General features: G+C 43.7%; 2 protein-coding genes across 2 annotated transcripts in view; one reads left to right on the top strand and one right to left on the bottom strand.

Moving 5' to 3' along the window:
- The window catches only part of LOC120981622 (NACHT, LRR and PYD domains-containing protein 3-like), a 3400916-nt gene that overhangs the window by 2449001 nt on the left and 931906 nt on the right, over window positions 1-20009 (bottom strand). Inside the window, exons 7-8 of the mRNA XM_040411191.1 lie at window positions 19046-19216; window positions 9648-9818 (exon numbers count right to left, since the gene is read on the bottom strand). Of these exons, the coding sequence (XP_040267125.1) occupies window positions 9648-9818; window positions 19046-19216 (342 nt within the window). The remainder of the gene's footprint in view (window positions 1-9647; window positions 9819-19045; window positions 19217-20009) is intronic.
- The window catches only part of LOC120981623 (NACHT, LRR and PYD domains-containing protein 12-like), an 840242-nt gene that overhangs the window by 363426 nt on the left and 456807 nt on the right, over window positions 1-20009 (top strand). The window lies entirely within an intron of this gene.

Below are 20009 nucleotides of genomic sequence, written 5' to 3'. Positions count from 1 at the left end.
GGGACTAGAAAGATGAAAAGAGACTGTCACACAAAATTTTCTGACTAACGCATGAAAAACGCACAAAAAATGCAGGTGCGTTTTTTAGTACAACCATCTGTTAATACAACCACTATGTTTAATATAATCACTATCTTCAATATAACCATTATATCGTATGAAAAATGAATAAGCAACAATATGAAAGATATATGAGTGAAAGACATAAGGAAATGAGGGTGATATTGTGAACATAATGCCAGCAGCTGGATCGTAAATCCAGATTTTGTGGATCATCCATTCTCAAAACCACCTGTGAAAAAAAGATTGCTGATCCTATAAAAAGAACATTATTGCACTTGCTGTCCACCACTGAGGAAGGGCCCTTTTGTTGAACCTGAAACGCGTTTGGTAAAGAAGGACAGCAATCGAATGTACACTCCACGAATACAGCTCAGATACAGGAGCGATTAACAATTATTCGAAGTTCAACAATCGATCCGATATAGCGGAGCGGAGAAGTTTCAAGACCTATAAGGAATTCGGTCAGCTGTTTGCTATTGTGCGTTTGCTAATGAGCCTAGCTCACTAAGGTGTTACATTTGTTGCTGGGGGAGGAGTTTGGGAAGGAGTGTGTGTATATATAGAGACAGACTCATTAGCGGGCCTAATTCATTAGCTGAAAGTACTAGCTTCAAGTACTACATTAAGTACTAGTAAAGAGATATTGCAGGAGATAGTCAGGAGGTAGGCTGGAAGGTGGAAACAATACAAAAAAAAAAAGGTAAGATTTGTTTGATTTAAAGTTACAAATTTATTTTTTAATTTTTTTATTTTTTTCTCCTCTTTAAAATGGCAGACTTGGTTCAGTGCAGGAATTGTTGTGCATTTATTTCATGTTCCACTCTTTGGAGATTCGGATGCTGTCAGATCTGTAGACAGTTCTCCTTACTGCAGCAGGAAATTGCATTTTTGAAAGCTGAAATATTTAAATTATCTGTTAAACAAACTCCAGCTAGGACTGCTGCAATGCCACTGCCACAGAGGACCCCCAGAAATGGCAGATGGGTTAATGTAGGTTCTGGAAGTCTTAGAGTGGTGGATAGAAGACATGTCCCACAGTCGGTGGTTCTCCATAATTCATTTGCAGCACTCTCAGAATGTAAGGACAACATGGATATGGACTCAAGCACAGAGGGTGAGAAACCATCGACTCCTATGTCTAATGTATGCAACAAAAAAGATAAAGTGAAGTCTCAAAGGATGCAGCTGTTGCTGGGTGATTCAATCATAAGAAGTGTGGAGCTTAAAGAAAATGGTTTTGTGCGATGTCTCCCTGGGGCTACTGCTAGAAGAGATAGAAGACGTATTATTAATATTGTTAAGCAAGCAAAGCAGGAAGGGGACGTGGATGTTCTTGTCCATCTAGGGACAAATGACCTGGCTTGCAATGAAGTGTCAGAGGTGAAAAAATCTTTTATCACACTTGGTAATGACGTACAGGATTTTGCATCCACCATTTCATTTTCTGAAGTTCTGCCTGTGCATAATGTTCAGAATGATAGGCAGAGGCGCATAAAGGAGTTCAACATATGGCTTGGTAAATGGTGTCAAGAGCAAGGATTTGGCTTTGTTTCTCATGATAGCTCTACTTGGAATAGAAAGGAACTGTACAAAAAAGATGGTTTGCATCTTTCTCTCAAAGGAACAAATGTACTTAGTGAACAACTCCAAGAATTTGCGAAAGAGTATTTAAACTAGGAAGGGGGGGCAAAAGAGTGAAAATAAAAGAGTCCAATTGCCCCCCGAAACAATGCCAGAACAGGCCAGAAGCACTGAGGTTAAGAAATGATAAGCTCAGAGTCCTGTCTACAAATGCTCGCAGTTTAGGTAAAAAAATCAATGAACTTGGGTCAATAATGGCATCTGAGAATGTAGATTTAGTGGCTGTTACGGAGACATGGTTTAATGAAAGAAATGACTGGGACATAACCATACCAGGGTACTCTTTATACAGAAGAGACAGAGAAGGCAAGAAAGGAGGAGGAGTGGCCCTGTATGTGAAAGATAGCATTAAATCTAACCTAATACAAGTTGGTGAGGCCAACATAGAGTCAGTTTGGGTTACGTTGCAGTTTGCTAACCATGCAGTAACTCGTGTAGGTGTGATATATAGACCACCTGGTCAAGTTAAAGAACTAGATGATCTACTAGTTGAAGAAATAGCTAAAATGACAATGAAAGGAGAAGTTATCATTATGGGAGATTTCAATCTTCCAGATATAAACTGGAAAACCAAAATAGCAAGTTCTACCAGGAGTACAGATATTCTAAATTCCCTACTGGGGTTATCTCTACAACAAGTGGTTGAGGAGCCAACCCGGAGGGAGGCCATTTTGGATTTGGTATTCACAAACGGGGATTCGGTATATGATGTCATTGTAGGCGAAACCTTGGGATCTAGTGATCACCAGTCAGTGTGGTTTAATATAAGAACTGTGAAAGAGTCCCACCACACAAAAACAAAAGTTTTAGATTTTAGAAAAACAGACTTTTCAAAAATGAAATTAGTCATAAATGAGTCCTTATCAGACTGGAACGGATTACATGGAGTCCAGGAGAAATGGGACTACTTAAAAGGTGCATTATTGAAGGCAACAGAAAATTGCATTAGACTCGTCAGTAAAAGCAAAAAAAGGAGGAGACCAATGTGGTACTCAGCAGAAGTGGCCCAAATCATTAAAAATAAAAAGCTAGCATTTTGTAATTATAAAAAAACCCAGAGCAATGAAGATAAGGAAATCTACAAGATTAGGCAGAGAGAGGCCAAGCAAGTTATAAGAACTTCTAAAGCGCAGGCAGAAGAAAAACTAGCTCAGTCTATGAAAAAAGGGGATAAGACATTCTTCAGATATATAAATGAAAAAAGGAAATTAAAACAAGGAATAACTAAATTAAAAACAAAGGACGGAAGGTATGTAGAAGAGAATAAAGGGCTAGCCGACTGCCTTAATGAATACTTCTGTTCAGTTTTTACAAAAGAAAAAGGAGAAGGACCTCCACTAGAAAGAATGACTATTAAATCGTTTGATGCATGTATCTTTACAGAGGAAGATGTTCTAAGTTTGCTGTCTAAGGTGAAGACAGATAAGTCACAGGGGCCTGATGAGATACACCCAAAATTATTAAAAGAGCTTAGTGGTGAGCTGGCAAAACCGTTAACAGATTTATTTAACCAATCATTAGTAACAGGAGTCGTCCCGGAAGATTGGAAATTGGCAAATGTCGTGCCCATTCACAAGAAAGGTAGTAGGGAGGAATCGAGCAACTATAGACCAGTGAGTCTGACATCAATAGTAGGCAAATTAATGGAAACCCTATTAAAGGATAGGATTGTGGAACATCTAAAATCCCATGGATTGCAAGATGAAAAACAACATGGGTTTACTTCAGGGAGATCATGTCAAACAAATCTTATAGATTTTTTTGACTGGGTGAATAAAATAATAGACGGTGGAGGTGCAGTAGACATCGCATATCTAGATTTTAGTAAGGCTTTTGACACTGTCCCACATAGAAGACTTATCAATAAACTGCAGTCATTGAGCATGGACTCCCATATTGTTGAGTGGATTAGGCAGTGGCTGAGTGACAGACAACAGAGGGTTGTAGTCAATGGAGAACATTCAAAACAAGGTAATGTTACCAGTGGGGTTCCACAGGGATCTGTACTGGGACCGATTTTGTTTAATATCTTCATAAGTGATATTGCAAAAGGCCTCGCTGGTAAGGTTTGTCTTTTTGCTGATGACACAAAGATATGTAACAGGGTTGATGTTCCTGGAGGGAAACGCCAAATGGAAAAGGATTTAGGAAAACTAGAAGAATGGTCAGAACTCTGGAAACTGAAATTTAATGTGGATAAGTGCAAGATAATGCACCTGGGGCGTAAAAACCCAAGGGCAGAATATAGAATATTTGACACAGTCCTGACCTCAGTATCTGAGGAAAGGGATTTAGGAGTAATTATTTCAGAAGACTTAAAGGTGGGAAGACAATGTAATAGAGCAGCACGAAATGCCAGCAGAATGCTTGGATGTATAGGGAGAGGTATAAGCAGTAGAAAGAGTGAAGTGCTTATGCCGCTGTACAGAACACTGGTGAGACCTCACTTGGAGTATTGTGCGCAGTACTGGAGGCCATATCTCCAGAAGGATATAGATACTCTAGAGAGAGTTCAGAGAAGAGCTACTAAACTAGTACATGGATTGCAGGATAAAACTTACCAGGAAAGGTTAAAGGACCTTAATATGTATAGCTTGGAAGAAAGAAGAGACAGAGGGGATATGATAGAAACTTTTAAATACATAAAGGGAATCAACTCGGTAAAGGAAGAGAGCATATTTAAAAGAAGAAAAACTACCACAAGAGGACACAGTTTTAAATTAGAGGGGCAAAGGTTTAAAAGTAATATAAGGAAGTATTACTTTACTGAGAGAGTAGTGGATGCATGGAATAGCCTTCCTGCAGAAGTGGTAGCTGCAAATACAGTGAAGGGGTTTAAGCATGCATGGGATAGGCATAAGGCCATCCTTCATATAAGATAGGGCCGGGGGCTATCCATAGTATTCAGTATATTGGGCAGACTAGATGGGCCAAATGGTTCTTATCTGCCGACACATTCTATGTTTCTATGTTTCTATAAAACACGCCCTGCTTCCTGCTGCCGTCACATGGGATGCCACGAGAAGACGGCTGGATCACGTGGGACGCCACGGAGGTCCTAGCAGGCTGAAAAGGTAGAAAGATATCGGAGAAGCCACATACGACGTGGAGTGGTAAAGTACATACATATTGTGCAATATAACTCTGGATGAGAATATGGAATAGAGAATGCTATTTATATATTTATCCATTACATGATTGTAATACAGATGGACATTGCACTTTAGCCACTGCTGGACAGTTTTTACTACGATTTTGTCTATAACACGATTTTTTCACTTAGATTTTTTTATATACTACGATTGTTTCTATGATTTTTCACATTGGGACTTTGATGCTGCTGGCTCTCCTATCTTGATGCACATTAGACTGCCGCTGATTTATTGATATTTATACTGCTATTCTATTGCTGCTAAATTACAGGGTGGGCCATTTATATGGATACACCTTAATAAAATGGGAATGGTTGGTGATATTAACTTCCTGTTTGTGGCACATTAGTATATGTGAGAAAGGAAACTTTTTAAGATGGGTGGTGACCATGGCGGCCATTTTGAATCCAACTTTTGTTTTTTCAATAGGAAGAGGGTCATGTGACACATCAAACTTATTGTGAATTTCACAAAAAAAACAATGGTGTGCTTGGTTTTAATGTAACTTTATTTTTTCATGAGTTATTTACAAGTTTCTGACCACTTATAAAATGTGTTCAATGTGCTGCCCATTGTGTTGGATTGTCAATGCAACCCTCTTCTCCCACTCTTCACACACTGATAGCAACACCGCAGGAGAAATGCTAGCACAGGCTTCCAGTATCCGCAGTTTCAGGTGCTGCACATCTCGTATCTTCACAGCATAGACAATTGCCTTCAGATGACCCCAAAGATAAAAGTCTAAAGGGGTCAGATCGGGAGACCTTGGGGGCCATTCAACTGGCCCACGACGACCAATCCCCTTTCCAGGAAACTGTTCATCTAGGAATGCTCGGACCTGACACCCATAATGTGGTGGTGGGTGCACCATCTTGCTCGAAAAACTCAGGGAACATGCCAGCTTCAGTGCATAAATGAGGGAAACACATCATCATGTAGCAATTTCGCATATCCAGTGACCCCCTTAGACTTTAATCTTTGGGGTCATCTGAAGGCAATTGTCTATGCTGTGAAGATACGAGATGTGCAGCACCTAAAAACTACGGATACTGGAAGCCTGTGCTAGCATTTCTCCTGCGGTGTTGCTATCAGTGTGTGAAGAGTGGGAGAAGAGGGTTTCATTGACAATCCAACACAATGGGCAGCACATTGAACACATTTTATAAGTGGTCAGAAACTTGTAAATAACTCATGAAAGAATAAAGTTATGTTAAAACCAAGCACACCATTGTTTTTCTTGTGAAATTCCCAATAAGTTTGATGTGTCACATGACTCTCTTCCTATTGAAAAAACAAAAGTTGGATTCAAAATGGCCGACTTCAAAATGGCCGCCATGGTCACCACCCATCTTGAAAAGTTTCCCCCCTCACATATACTAATGTGCCACAAACAGGAAGTTAATATCACTAACCATTCCCATTTTATTAAGGTGTATCCATATAAATGGCCCACCCTGTATATTGCTGCTACTGCATATAGCACTTTTCCATTGCTGCTGATTTGTTGCTGCTTATACAGTACAGACCAAAAGTTTGGAGAGACCTTCACATTCAAAGAGTTTTCGTTATTTTCATGACTATGAAGGCATCAAAACTATGAATTAACACATGTGGAATTATATACATAACAAACAAGTGTGAAACAACTGAAAATATGTAATATTCTAGGTTCTTCAAAGTAGCCACCTTTTGCTTTGATTACTGCTTTGCACACTCTTGGCATTCTCTTGATGAGCTTCAAGAGGTAGTCCCCTGAAATGGTCTTCGAACAGTCTTGAAGGAGTTCCCAGAGATGCTTAGCACTTGTTGGCCCTTTTGTCTTCACTCTGCGGTCCAGCTCACCCCAAACCATCTCGATTGGGTTCAGGTCCGGTGACTGTGGAGGCCAGGTCATCTGGCGCAGCACCCCATCACTCTCCTTCATGGTCAAATAGCCCTTACTTTCAAAGTTTTCCCAGTTTTTCGGCTGACTGACTGACCTTTATTTCTTAAAGTAATGATGGCCACTCGTTTTTCTTTACTTAGCTGCTTTTTTCTTGCCATAATACAAATTCTAACAGTCTATTCAGTAGGACTATCAGCTGTGTATCCACCTGACTTGTCCTCAACGCAACTGATGGTCCCAACCCCATTTATAAGGCAAGAAATCTCACTTATTAAACCTGACAGGGCACACCTGTGAAGTGAAAACCATTTCAGGGGACTACCTCTTGAAGCTCATCAAGAGAATGCCAAGAGTGTGCAAAGCAGTAATCAAAGCAAAAAGTGGCTACTTTGAAGAACCTAGAATATGACATATTTTCAGTTGTTTCACACTTGTTTGTTATGTATATAATTCCACATGTGTTAATTGATAGTTTTGATGCCTTCAGTGTGAATTTACAATTTTCATAGTCATGAAAATAAAGAAAACTCTTTGAATGAGAAGGTGTGTCCAAACTTTTGGTCTGTACTGTATATAGCACTTTTTTGTTGCTGCTGATATATTGCTGCTAATACATATACCGGTAGCAGTTTTCTATTGTTGCTTGATATTTGCTGCTGACCTGCATTTATTGGTTTTACGGTTTATATACATAGTATAACTACTGCTGCTCATCTTTATTAATCTATATCTACGTATCTTATGATTGATGGTCCATGTGGCCCTGATAATTGAGTGCCCCCCTCACACATTATTCTAAGTTCTGAGAACAGCCCGATGAAGGCCCTTGGCGGCTGTTCTTGGAACTGCCTGCTCCCGATGACCGCATTTGATTTCAGACTGGCTCCCGTCACAGGTAAGGGCTTACCTGTGCATCGCCGGATGGGTGAGTCAAGATGGCAGCCCGCATGTGTTCGCTGGTGAACACTGCAAACTGACCATCACTGATTACACACATACAGCTCTATGTGTGTAATAGAGCTATATGTGTGTAGCAGAGCTGTATGTCTATAACACAACTGTATGTGTGTATCAGAGCTGTATGGGTATAGCAGAGCTGTATGTATGTAGTAGAGCTGTATGTATGTAGTAGAGCTGTATGTATGTAACAGACCTGTATGGGTGTAGCAGGCTGTATGCGAGTATGGCAGTGCTGTGTGTATAGTAGAGCTGTATGTGAGTATGACAGTGCTGAGTGTATATAGCAGTGCTGTGTGTGTATACCAGATCTGTATGTGTGTATGGCAGTGCTGAGTGTGTATAGCAGTGCTGTGTGTATACCAAATACTTAAAAATAACCAAGCAGAAGAAAAAGCATGGCCGGACAACACAGAGCAGTGACAGGAAGAGTTGCACCGAGGATCGAAGTATTGATATCCAATCAATACTTTTAGACCCGGATCGATACGACACCGGGTCTTAATATTTAACGATACTAGGCTGCGCTGTTATCTGTTAGAGAACATGGCGCGTGCTGCTCTCAGCGCGCACCATGTTCTACTCAGCAGCACAGGGGAGAAAGAGGGACTCTCTCCCTCCCTCCCCCCTGTGACGCGGCTGCCGCTGCCACCAATGAGATCTTTGCACTGAGGATAAGGGAGGGGCTTTGGTCACTGCGCCACCAATATATGTAATTAACACTTTAATACAAGTGTAGGCAGCGGGTGCCAGCAGAGGTATCACATACCTGGCCCTCTATTATAGGGCATGCGATCCGTGGCATTTAACCCCTCGGGGTTAAACAGATCGCATGCTCTGTTATTAAAGCCGCCGGCACCCGCTGCCTACACTTGAATTAATGTGTTAATTACATTCATTGGTGGCGCAGTGCTCCCCCCTGTATTATACATTATAACCATTGGTGGTGCAGTGCGCTGTCCTCCCCCCAAATCCCCCAGTATTAGAATCAATGGTGGCATCATTGGATGCAGTGGCCACAGGATCCCCTACCCTCCTCTTCATTGGTGGCAGTGGCAGTTCCGATCGGAGCCCAAGCAGTGTAATCGCGGGGCTCCTATCGGTTACCATGGCAGCCAGGACGCTACTGAAGCCCTCCATGGTAAGCTCCCTGCTGCCATGTGCATAAAGCCCAGGGCAGCAGGGAGAGTGTAAGATCCTATTCACTGTAATAGATCTCTATCAGGGGGAATAGGACAAGGGTTCTAGCCCTAAGGGGGCGAATAGTTATTAAATAAAAAGTTTTTTTTTAAAAAGTAAAAAAACAAACACCAAAATATTAAGTTTAAATCACCCACTTTCCCAATTTTAAATATAAAATATATAAACAATAAAAAAAAACATATTACATATTGCCACGCCCGAAAAAGTGCAAACTGTTAAAATATAATCCTATGCAATGAACGCCGTAACAGAAAAAAAAAAATCAAAACCGCACAATTCGGCATTTTTAGTCACCTTGTCCCCCCAAAAAATAGGATAGGACTGTTCTATTATGGGCCGGACCTTCCATAAAATGCAGAATGCACGTGGCTTTTTTGGTGCTTCATTTTTTTTTTTATGGTATCGAATGGTATAGAGCAGGGATACTCAACCTGCGGCCCTCCAGGTGTTGTAAAACTACAACTCCCACGATGCCCTTCTGTAGGATGATAGCTGTAGGCTGTCAGGGAATGATGGGAGTTGTAGTTTTGCAACAGCTGGAGGGCCACAGGTTGAGCATCCCTGGTATAGAGTATCGCAATACTGTTTATGGTATCGAAATCTAATCAAAATGTTGGTATCGTGACAACCCTAGTCAGCAGTTTATCTCATAGACATAACAATGGTGCGGAGCATAGAATATAATAAAATCCATGTATAACGTGTGCCCCACATGTCTCCGTCCTGTACACATCTCTTATACTCACAGTAATCTCTCTATCCTGCAGGCCGGACTGGACAGAGCCTCCATCAAGTAACTGAAATGAGGACCATACAGACGGTTACCAGACAGGTCCAGTATCTTCAGGAACTGGTTATTTCTTATTCCAGATGCCAACTGGATGCAGGAAGTGTCTGGTAGACGATTATCAGCCAAACTGTAAGAATAAGAAGATGAGATGTGGGTGAGGCATCCACAGAGCGATAGTATAAAATCTGTAGATTGTGACTGTGGAGAGAAAATGTCCCCGGCTGTTAGTAACATCCATAAATGTCATCACTAGAAGCCGCCTCTTGTGTGTGGTGGATGTCAGGAATGGCGGCAGCTATATGATATGTCCATGTCCTAGAAATCCAGAACCCCTAAGGAATGTCCTCACTTTATGGCATGTCATAAATCAGTGATGATGGCAGCACATGAATGTACAAGAGTCATAAAGCTGGAGGAACTTGTGCCAGCGTCATCAGCTGCTGAGAGTTCTCCTTCCTCCATCTATTGTGGCCCTCAGTCTGTGGCCCCCATTCTCCTTCCTCTACCATCTATTGTGGCCTCCATTATCCTTCCTCCACCATCTATTGTGGCCCCCATTCTCCTTCCTCCGCAATCTATTGTGGCCCCCTGTGGCCCCCGTTATCATCCTCACATTACTACAGGACACATGTGGCTCTGCCCTCTCTCAGTCAGTTATTTGGGGGATGGATTATTAGTAGACATTACACTACATTCAGGGTTTCTCTGGATTCTGCTGGTATTGATTATTACTATTGATAATGAGCAGTAATTGTCTCTATTCTAAGTAAATTACAGCCGGGGTCATCAGTAATAATACCGCCATACAGCTGTGATGTAGCACAGGCAGAGATGAGCGCTCTATGGCGGTAAGGGCTCATGTACATATTACAGCACTGTATAACCTGGGAGTTGCTCAGACCCATAATCCGCCCCATAGAAGCAGATGTGTCCTTCCTGTCCCTCCAGATGTCTCTCAGGACATATGACACCTCCTCCATGTGGAGGCACAATGCAGGTTCTGATGAGGTCAGTCCTAGAACACTTTCCTGTGTGTTATCCGGGGAGGGGGTCCCTGCTCCCATTATGTGTTATACAGCAGGGGGCAGGTATTAGTGATTGCGCTGCTCTTCTCAGACATGAAGGACATTACCAATTGTGTTTTCATCCGACTGATGTGTTAAAGGGATCATCAGAACCTTTATGTTATCATATAGGGGCCTGCTGAATAATTTAAAGGGGTTATCCACGAACTGGATATTGATGTCCTATCCCCAGGACACGTCATTAATAGTGTTGAGCGCGAATATTCGAATAATGAATTTTTATCTCGAATATTGCAACTTCGAGATTTCGCGAATATTTCGAATATGGTTCTATATATTCGCGAAATCGAATATTCATTTTTTTTTTGTTTTTTTTTTCCATCTGAAAATATATGATTCCTCCCTGCTTCTTGCTTGTGGGTCAATGAGCCATTGACCCACAAGCAACTGAATTGAAGCTGGAAGGAATCACGTTTTCAGATGGACCGGAATATTCGAAATTAAGAATATATTGCTGTATATTCAATTTTAGAATATTCATCCTATTCTAATCTAAACCAATAATCTCAGTTATAATATTCGAGTTCACGAATATTCCAACAGAAAAATAGTAATGGTTAATACCGCATGACCGACCGCATGACAAAATCGTTATTTAATCAACTTCAGCATACACCTCCCCGACAAGCGTCCCCGTCACCATGGGAACACCTGTGGGTTAGAAAATACCATCTGAGTTTTCCCTGAGATCGTAAAAACTTAGATCCGATGGTATATTCTAACCCACAGGCATTCCCATGGTTACGGGGACGCTTGTCGGGGAGCAGTATGCCAAAGTGGAATATTATTGCTCTAACTTCGTCTTTTAGAATATTCGTAATATTGCTCTAACTTGGTCTTTTAGAATATTACGAATATTCTAAAAGACGAAGTTAGAGCAATATTAAGAATATTTGTAAAATGCACATATAGATTGTAATTTAGCTAATATACTGCTATAGTAATTTTTTTAATAGTGTACATATTTTCCAAAACTGAAGTTCAGAAGAGGCAAAAAAAATTAGACAAAAAAAAAAAGGATTATAGCACTATATTAGCTAAATTACAATCTAAATGTGTATTTTACGAAAATTCGTAATATTGCTCTAATTTCGTCTTTTAGAATATTACGAATATTCTAAAAGACGAAGTTAGAGCAATATCACGAATTTTCGTAAAATATACATATTAGCCTTGCCATAGTCAATTAGTCGAACGTTGCCTTATACTGTCAAAAGAACAATCGCAATACGCGATTAATTAAATCGCATATTATTCGCGATAAATGGAATAATGACGAATATTCGGTTTCAACGAATATAAGACGAATATTCAATCGAATATTCGCAAAATCGAATATGGCACCTCCCGCTCATCACTAGTCATTAATATGAGATCTGTGGGGGTCTGACTCCTGGCACCTCCCAGCTGTACTAACCGGAGCTCAGGAGAGCGCTGCCACCTCCTCACCGCTCACCAAGTACAGAGCAGTACAGTGTATAGCGGATGTGTTTGGCAGAACAGTAGAAAACATCCAGCAGCAGGCTCAGGAGAAAACCCAATGTCTTTATTACTTCATTATAAAATCCATATCATTTGTCCTCAGAGGATAGTTCTTTTTGGACATTAAGCTATGAAATAAGGCTGGCAAGGTGGTTAGCAGGAATTATAGAAAAGACACAAGTGGTAACACCCTTCTTTTAGCCTCATCATGCCATCCGAAACATGTAATAAAAGGCATTCCCTATGGTGAGACCATTAGAGTCCGCCAAAACTGCTCAGAAGATTCAATATTTGAGTCATAAGGAACAGCTCTGTTTGAGAGATTGAGAGGATCCAGTGATCGTATTCTGAAGCAGGAGAGACAGTAACACGTGAATAGAGAGGCAATGATTACACATAGTACAGTGAGGAGGGAAGGTGAGGACAACAGACAGGGGGTTGTCACTAGAGTTGAGTGAACCCGAACTGTAAAGTTCGGGTTCGTACCGAACTTTAGGGTTTTCGGCACCCGGACCCGAACATTTACGTAAAAGTTCGGGTTCTGTGTTCGGCGATTTTTATGGCGCTTTTTGAAAGGCTGCAAAGCAGCCAATCAACAAGCGTCATACTACTTGCCCCAAAAGGCCATCACAGCCATGCCTACTATTGGCATGGCTGCGATTGGCCAACTGCAGCATGTGACCCAGCCTCTATTTAAGCTGGAGTCACTTAGCGCCTCCTATCACTTTGTCGGGTTAGTGTAGGGAGAGGCTGCAGCTGCTGTGAGGGAGAGATAAGGGAGAAATCTTATGAAGATTCAGAACTGCTTCTTTACTCGGTGATCTACAGCAAATGTGTTTTGTGGGTTCAGTGCACAATTTTTTTAAGCCTGCCCTGAGCCAACTACTACTAAAAACAATTTTTTTTTTCTTCAGTTAGTCAATATCAATACATAATCAGCAGCCATTTTATGCAACGATAGTGCACCAGCACAGGCTATCTGCATGTCTGCAAGTCCAGAAATAAAGCTTTTTGTTTAGTGTGGTTAAAAAAATACATCTGTTTCAAATAGTGCACATCTGGGATTAGACGTGCATAAGAGAGTGTCACATTTAGGCCAGAAATACGGCTTTGTGCTTACTGGGGTAAAAAAAACCTCTAATATACTGCACATCTGGGATTAGACGTGCATAAGAGAGTGTCACATTTAGGCCAGAAATACGGCTTTGTGCTTACTGGGGTAAAAAAAACCTCTAATATACTGCACATCTGGGATTAGACGTGCATAAGTGACTGTCACATTTAGGCCATAAATACATCTTTTTGGTTACTAGGTTGAAAAAACCCTCTAATATACTGCACATCTGGGATTAGACGTGCATAAGTGACTGTCACATTTAGGCCATAAATACATCTTTTTGGTTACTAGGTTGAAAAAACCCTCTAATATACTGCACATCTGGGATTAGACATGCATAAGTGACTGTCACATTTAGGCCATAAATACATCTTTTTGGTTACTAGGTTGAAAAAACCCTCTAATATACTGCACATCTGGGATTAGACGTGCATTAGTGACTGTCACATTTAGGCCAGAAATACATATTTTTGGTTACTGGGGTGAAAAAACCCTCTAATATACTGCACATCTGGTATTAGACATGCATAAGTGACTGTCACATTTAGGCCAGAAATACGGCTTTTTGTTTACTGGGGTGAAAAAACCCTCTAATATACTGCACATCTGGGATTAGACGAGCATAAGTGACTGTCACATTTAGGCCAGAAATACGGATTTTTGGTTACTGGGGTGAAAAAACCCTCTGATATACTGCACATCTGGGATTAGACATGCGTAAGTGAGTGTCACATTTAGGCCAGAAATACATCTTTTTGCTTACTGGGGTGAAAAACCCTCTAATATACTGCAAAATCTGGGATTAGACGTGCATAAGTGACTGTCACATTTAGGCCAGAAATACGGCTTTTTGGTTACTGGGGTGAAAAAAACCTTTCATATACTGCACATCTGGGATTAGACATGCATAAGTTACAGTGAAATTTAGGGCAAAAATACTGCAGTCATATAGAGTTTGAAAAAAAAAATTAGTGCAACACCCTACATCCGGGTTTTCATTGGCGGTTAATTATTTTGAACAGACTTAACCACTTTTTACTTTGCTTTGTGAACGCTAACTATGAGGCAAACATCTAATAAGGGACACGGTCATGGTGGTGGTGTTGGTGGAGCCTCTGGTGCAGGGAGAGGACGTGGCCATTCTGCCACAGCTACACGTCCTACTGAACCTACTACCTCAGGTCCCAGTAGCCGCCAGAATCTACAGCGATATTTGGTCGGGCCTAATGCCGTTCTAAGGATGTTAAGGCCTGAGTAAGTACAGGCGCTAGTCAATTAAGTGTCCGACAGTGGATCCAGCACGTTCACATTATCTCCCACCCGGTCTTCTGCAGAAAGCGCACTGGTGGCGCGAGAAAACCCATGCCCATCAGTCTGTCACATCACCCCAGTGCATATCTGGGAACCTGTCTGAGCCTCAAGTCATGCAGCAGTCTCTTATGCTGTTTGAAGACTCTGCTGGCAGGGTTTCCCAAGGGCATCCACCTAGCCCTTCCCCAGGGGTGGAAGACATAGAATGCACTGACGCACAACCACTTATGTTTCCTGATGAGGACATGGGAATACCACGTCAGCACGTCTCTGATGATGACTAAACACAGGTGCCAACTGCTGCGTCTTTCTGCAGTGTGCAGACCGAAAAGGAGGTCAGGGAGGAAGAATGGGTGGAAGATGATGCAGGGGACGATGAGGTCCTAGACCCCACATGGAATGAAGGTCGTGCCACTGACTTTCAGAGTTCGGAGGAAGAGGCAGTGGTGAGACCGAGCCAACAGCGTAGCAAAAGAGGGAGCAGGGTGCAAAAGCAGAGCAGTCGTCGCCAAAACAGTTCGCCTGCTACTGGCCACCATCACCAGGGACCGAACACACCAAAGGCAGCCTCAAGGAGTTCCCTGGCATGGCACTTCTTCACACAATGTACTGACGACAAGACCCGAGTGGTTTGCACGCTGTGCCATCAGAGCCTGAAGCGAGGCATTAACGTTCTGAACCTTAGCACAACCTGCATGACCAGGCATCTACATGCGAGACACGGGCTGCAGTGGAGTAAGCCCCTTCAAAACCAAGAAAGGGCTCAGGCCCCTCCTGCTCCGTCTTCTGCTGCTGCCTCGGCCTCTTCCTCCGCCTCTGGAGGAACGTTGGCACCTGCCGCCCAGCAAACAGAGGATGTGCCACCAACAACACCACCTCCGTCACCAAGCATCTCCACCATGTCACACGGAAGCGTTCAGCTCTCCATCTCACAAACCTTGGAGAGAAAGCGTAAATTCCCACCTAGCCACCCTCGATCCCTGAATGCCAGCATTTCTAAACTGTTGGCCTTTGAAAAGCTGTCATTCAGGCTGGTGGAGACGGACAGCTTCAAACAGCTCATGTCGCTTGCTGTCCTACAGTACGTCGTTCCCAGCCGCCACTACTTCTCCAGGAGAGCCGTGCCCTCCCTGCACAACCAAGTATCGGATAAAATCAAGTGTGCACTGCGCAACGCCATCTGTGGCAAGGTCCACCTAACCACAGATACGTTGACCAGTAAGCGCGGCCAGGGATGCTATATCTCCCTAACTGCACACTGGGTAAATGTAGTGGCGGCTGGGCCCCAGGCGTAGAGTTGTTTGGGGCACGTCCTTCCGCCGCCAAGGATCGCAGGGCATCATTCTTTGCCTCCTGTTGCCTCCTCTTCCTACTCGGCTTCCTCCTCCTCTTCTACCACCTCCTCATCCAGTCAGCAACAGACCTTCACCACCAACTTCAGCACAGCCAGGGGTAAACGTCAGCAGGCCGTTCTGAAACTGATGTGTTTGGGGGACAGGCCCCACACCGCACAGGAGTTGTGGCGGGGTATAGAACAACAGACCGACGAGTGGTTGCTGCCAGTGGGCCTCAAGCCCGGCCTGGTGGTGTGCGATAATGTGCGAAATCTCGTTGCAGCTCTGGGACTAGCCGGTTTGACGCACATCCCTTGCCTGGCGCATGTGCTGAATTTGGTGGTGCAGAAATTCATTCACAACTACCCCGACATGTCAGAGCTGCTGCATAAAGTGCGGGCCGTCTGTGCGCACTTCCGGCGTTCTCATCCTGCCGCCGCTCGGCTGTCTGCTCTACAGCGTAACTTCGGCCTTCCCGCTCACCGCCTCATATGCGACATGCCCACCAGGTGGAACTCCACCTTGCACATGCTGGAGAGACTGTGCGAGCAGCAGCAGGCCATGGTGGAGTTTCAGCTGCAGCACGCACGGGTGAGTCGCACTGCGGAACAGCACCACTTCACCACCAATGACTGGGCCTCCATGCGAGACCTGTGTGCCCTGTTGCGCTGTTTCGAGTACTCCACCAACATGGCCAGTGTCGATGACGCCGTTCTCAGCGTTACTATCCCACTTCTAAGCCTCCTTGAAAAAACGCTTCGGGTGATGATGGAAGAGGATGTGGCACAGGAGGAGGAAGAGGGATCATTTCCAAGGGTTTCAGGCCATTCATTCACAAGTGGCTCCGAGCGTGGGTTCCTGCACCCACAAACGCCAGGTACTGTACACAATTGTCCAGCAAGGGCACAGTTCTGGAGGATGACGAGGTGGAAAATGACGAGGTGGAGGATGAGGAGAAGGAGGAGGAGGAACCGTGTTCACAGCAGGGTGGCACCCAAACCAGCTCATGGTCATCACTGGTGTGCGGTTGGGGGGATACAGAGGACACAGACGATACACCTCCCACAGAGGACAGCTTGTCGTTGCCTCTGGGTAGCCTGGCACACATGAGCGATTACATGCTGCAGTGTCTCCGCAACGACCGCCAAGTTGCCAATTACTGATTACTGGGTGGCCACGCTGCTGGATCCCCGTTACAAGGACAACGTTCCGTCCTTAATTCCGTCACTGGAGCGTGATCATAAGATGCGAGAGTACAAGCGCACGCTGGTAGATGCGCTGCTGGTGGCATTCCCACCTGACAGCGGGGGCACAGTGGAAGCACAAGGCAAAGGCAGAGGAGGAGGAGGAGAAGGAAGAGGTCGCCAATGCAGCTGGGGCACCACCAGCACCTCAGAAGGCAGGATTAGCATAGCTAAAATGTGGAAAAGCTTTGTCAGCACGCCACAACAACCAGCACCACCAGCTGATATGGAACGTCTTAGCAGGAGGCAGCATTTTAGCAACATGGTGGAACAGTACGTGTGCACACGCCTACACGTACTGAATGACGGGTCTGCCCCCTTCAACTTCTGGGTCTCCAAATTGGGCACATGGCCTGAGCTTGCCCTTTACGCCTTGGAGGTGCTGGCCTGCCCTGCAGCCAGTGTATTATCTGAACGTGTGTTTAGCACGGCAGGGGGCGTCAGCAAAGACAAGCGCAGCCGCCTGTCCACAGCCAATGTGGACAAGCTCACGTTCATTAAAATGAACCAGGCATGGATCCCACAGGACTTGTCCGTACCTTGTGCAGAATAGACATGTATACCTCACCCAGCCATTGTTATACTACAGCGCAATTTCTCATTGTTGTATTTTTGATATTTTCCACTCTTTTGGGGTGTACCCTAATTAAAAAAATAAAAATAAAAAAATAAAACCAAAAACCAGTGTTGGCTACCTCGTCCTCCTCCAGCGCCGCTTCCACCTACACCGCTACGTTTACCGCCTCCTCAACCTTCTACTCCATATGGACCTCCACATCATACATCAAGATTTTTTTTTTATTTGTACGTATTTTATTTTATTTTATGTCACTTCACTAATTTGTCTGTTCCATTTTCGGGTGAAATTCACCAATTTTGCCTTATACAAACCCCTGCTCTGCATAAGTGACAGGGACTTAGTTTTCGTAAAATCCTCTGTTTAATTGGTGGGTGACATGAATACACTTTTGCCGTGAATAAAACCCTGCTCTGCATAGGTGACAGGGACCTACATTTCTAAAAATCGTCTGTTACATTGTCAGGTGACATTTTACTAATTTTTCCATATACAAACCCCTGCTCTGCATAGGAGACGGGTACTTAAGTTTCAAAAATTCTTCTTTAATTGGCCCTTTCATTCGATCCTTCCACTTTAATAACTTGTTCCACATTTCAGCTTGATCACATTGCAGCCATTGACCTCCCTTAGATGTGGTATCCCTTTCTCACGCTCCCTATCCGGCGTGGAACCCTGATTCGCCGCTAACCATGATCAACATGGTAGGCGAAGAAAAGAACATCGAAAGTTGATAGAGCAGATATCCAATTGGATCGTGGACATCACAGGGACATGCGACATGGTGGAGCAGTATGTGTGCACACGCCTACACGTACTGACTGATGGGTCTGCCCCCTTCAACTTCTGAGTCTCCAAATTGGGCACATGGCCTGAGCTTGCCCTTTATGCCTTTGAGGTGCTGACCTGCCCTGCAGCCAGTGTATTGTCTGAACTTTTGTTTAGAACGGCTGGAGGGGGTTATCACAGGTTATATTTCCCAATGTTTTGGGGTGTACCCTAATTTTAACAAAAGAAAAGATAATAATAATAATAAAACCAAAAACCAGTGTTGGCTACGTCCTCCTCCTTTTGATATCGTGACAACCCTAGTCAGCAGTTTATCTCATAGACATAACAATGGTGCGGAGCATAAAATAGAATAAAATCCATGTATAACGTGTGCCCCACATGTCTCAGTCCTGTACACATCTCTTATACTCACAGTAATGTCTCTATCCTACAGGCCGGACTGGACAGAGCCTCCATCAAGTCACGGAAGTGAGGACCAGACAGACGGTTACCAGACAGGTCAAGTATCTTCAGGGACTGGTTATTCCTTATTCCAGATGCCAACTGGATGCAGGAAGTGTCTGGTAGACCATTATCAGCCAATCTGTAAGAATAAGAAGATGAGATGTGGGTGAGGCGTCCACAGAGCGTTAGTATAAAATCTGTAGATTGTGACTGTGGAGAGAAAATGTCCCCGGCTGTTAGTAAAATCTATAAATGTCATCACTAGAAGCCGCCTCTTGTGTGTAGTGGATGTCAGGAATGGCGGCAGCTATATGATATGTCCATGTCCTAGAAATCCAGAACCCCTGAGGAATGTCCTCACTTTATGGCATGTCATAAATCAGTGATGATGGCAGCACATGAATGTACAAGAGTCATAAAGCTGGAGGAACTTGTGTCAGCGTCATCAGCTGCTGAGAGCTCTCCTTCCTCCATCTATTGTGGCCCTTAGTCTGTGGCCCCTGTGGCCTCCATTCTCCTTCCTCCACATTTATTGTGATCCCTGTGGCCTCCATTCTCCTTCCTCCACCATCTATTGTGACCCCCATTCTTTTTCCTCCACCATCTAATGTGGCCCCCAATCTCCTTCCTCCACCATCTATTGTGGCCCTCAGTCTGTGGCCTCCACCATCTATTGTGGCCCCTGTGGCCCACGCTCTCCTCCTCACATTACTACAGGACACCTGTGGCTCTGCCCTCGCTCAGTCAGTTATTTGGGGGATGGATTATTAGTAGACATTACACTACATTCAGGGTGTCTCTGGATTCTTCTGGTATTGATTATTACTTATTGATAACGAGCAGTAATCGTCTCCATTCTGAGTAAATTACAGCCAGGGTCATCAGTAATAATACCGCCATACAGCTGTAATGTAGCACAGGCAGAGATGAGC

This window comes from Bufo bufo, chromosome 11 (assembly GCF_905171765.1).
Source record: "Bufo bufo chromosome 11, aBufBuf1.1, whole genome shotgun sequence".
Taxonomy (NCBI): domain Eukaryota; kingdom Metazoa; phylum Chordata; class Amphibia; order Anura; family Bufonidae; genus Bufo; species Bufo bufo.
This window is presented reverse-complemented; position numbering and strand designations above follow the sequence as displayed.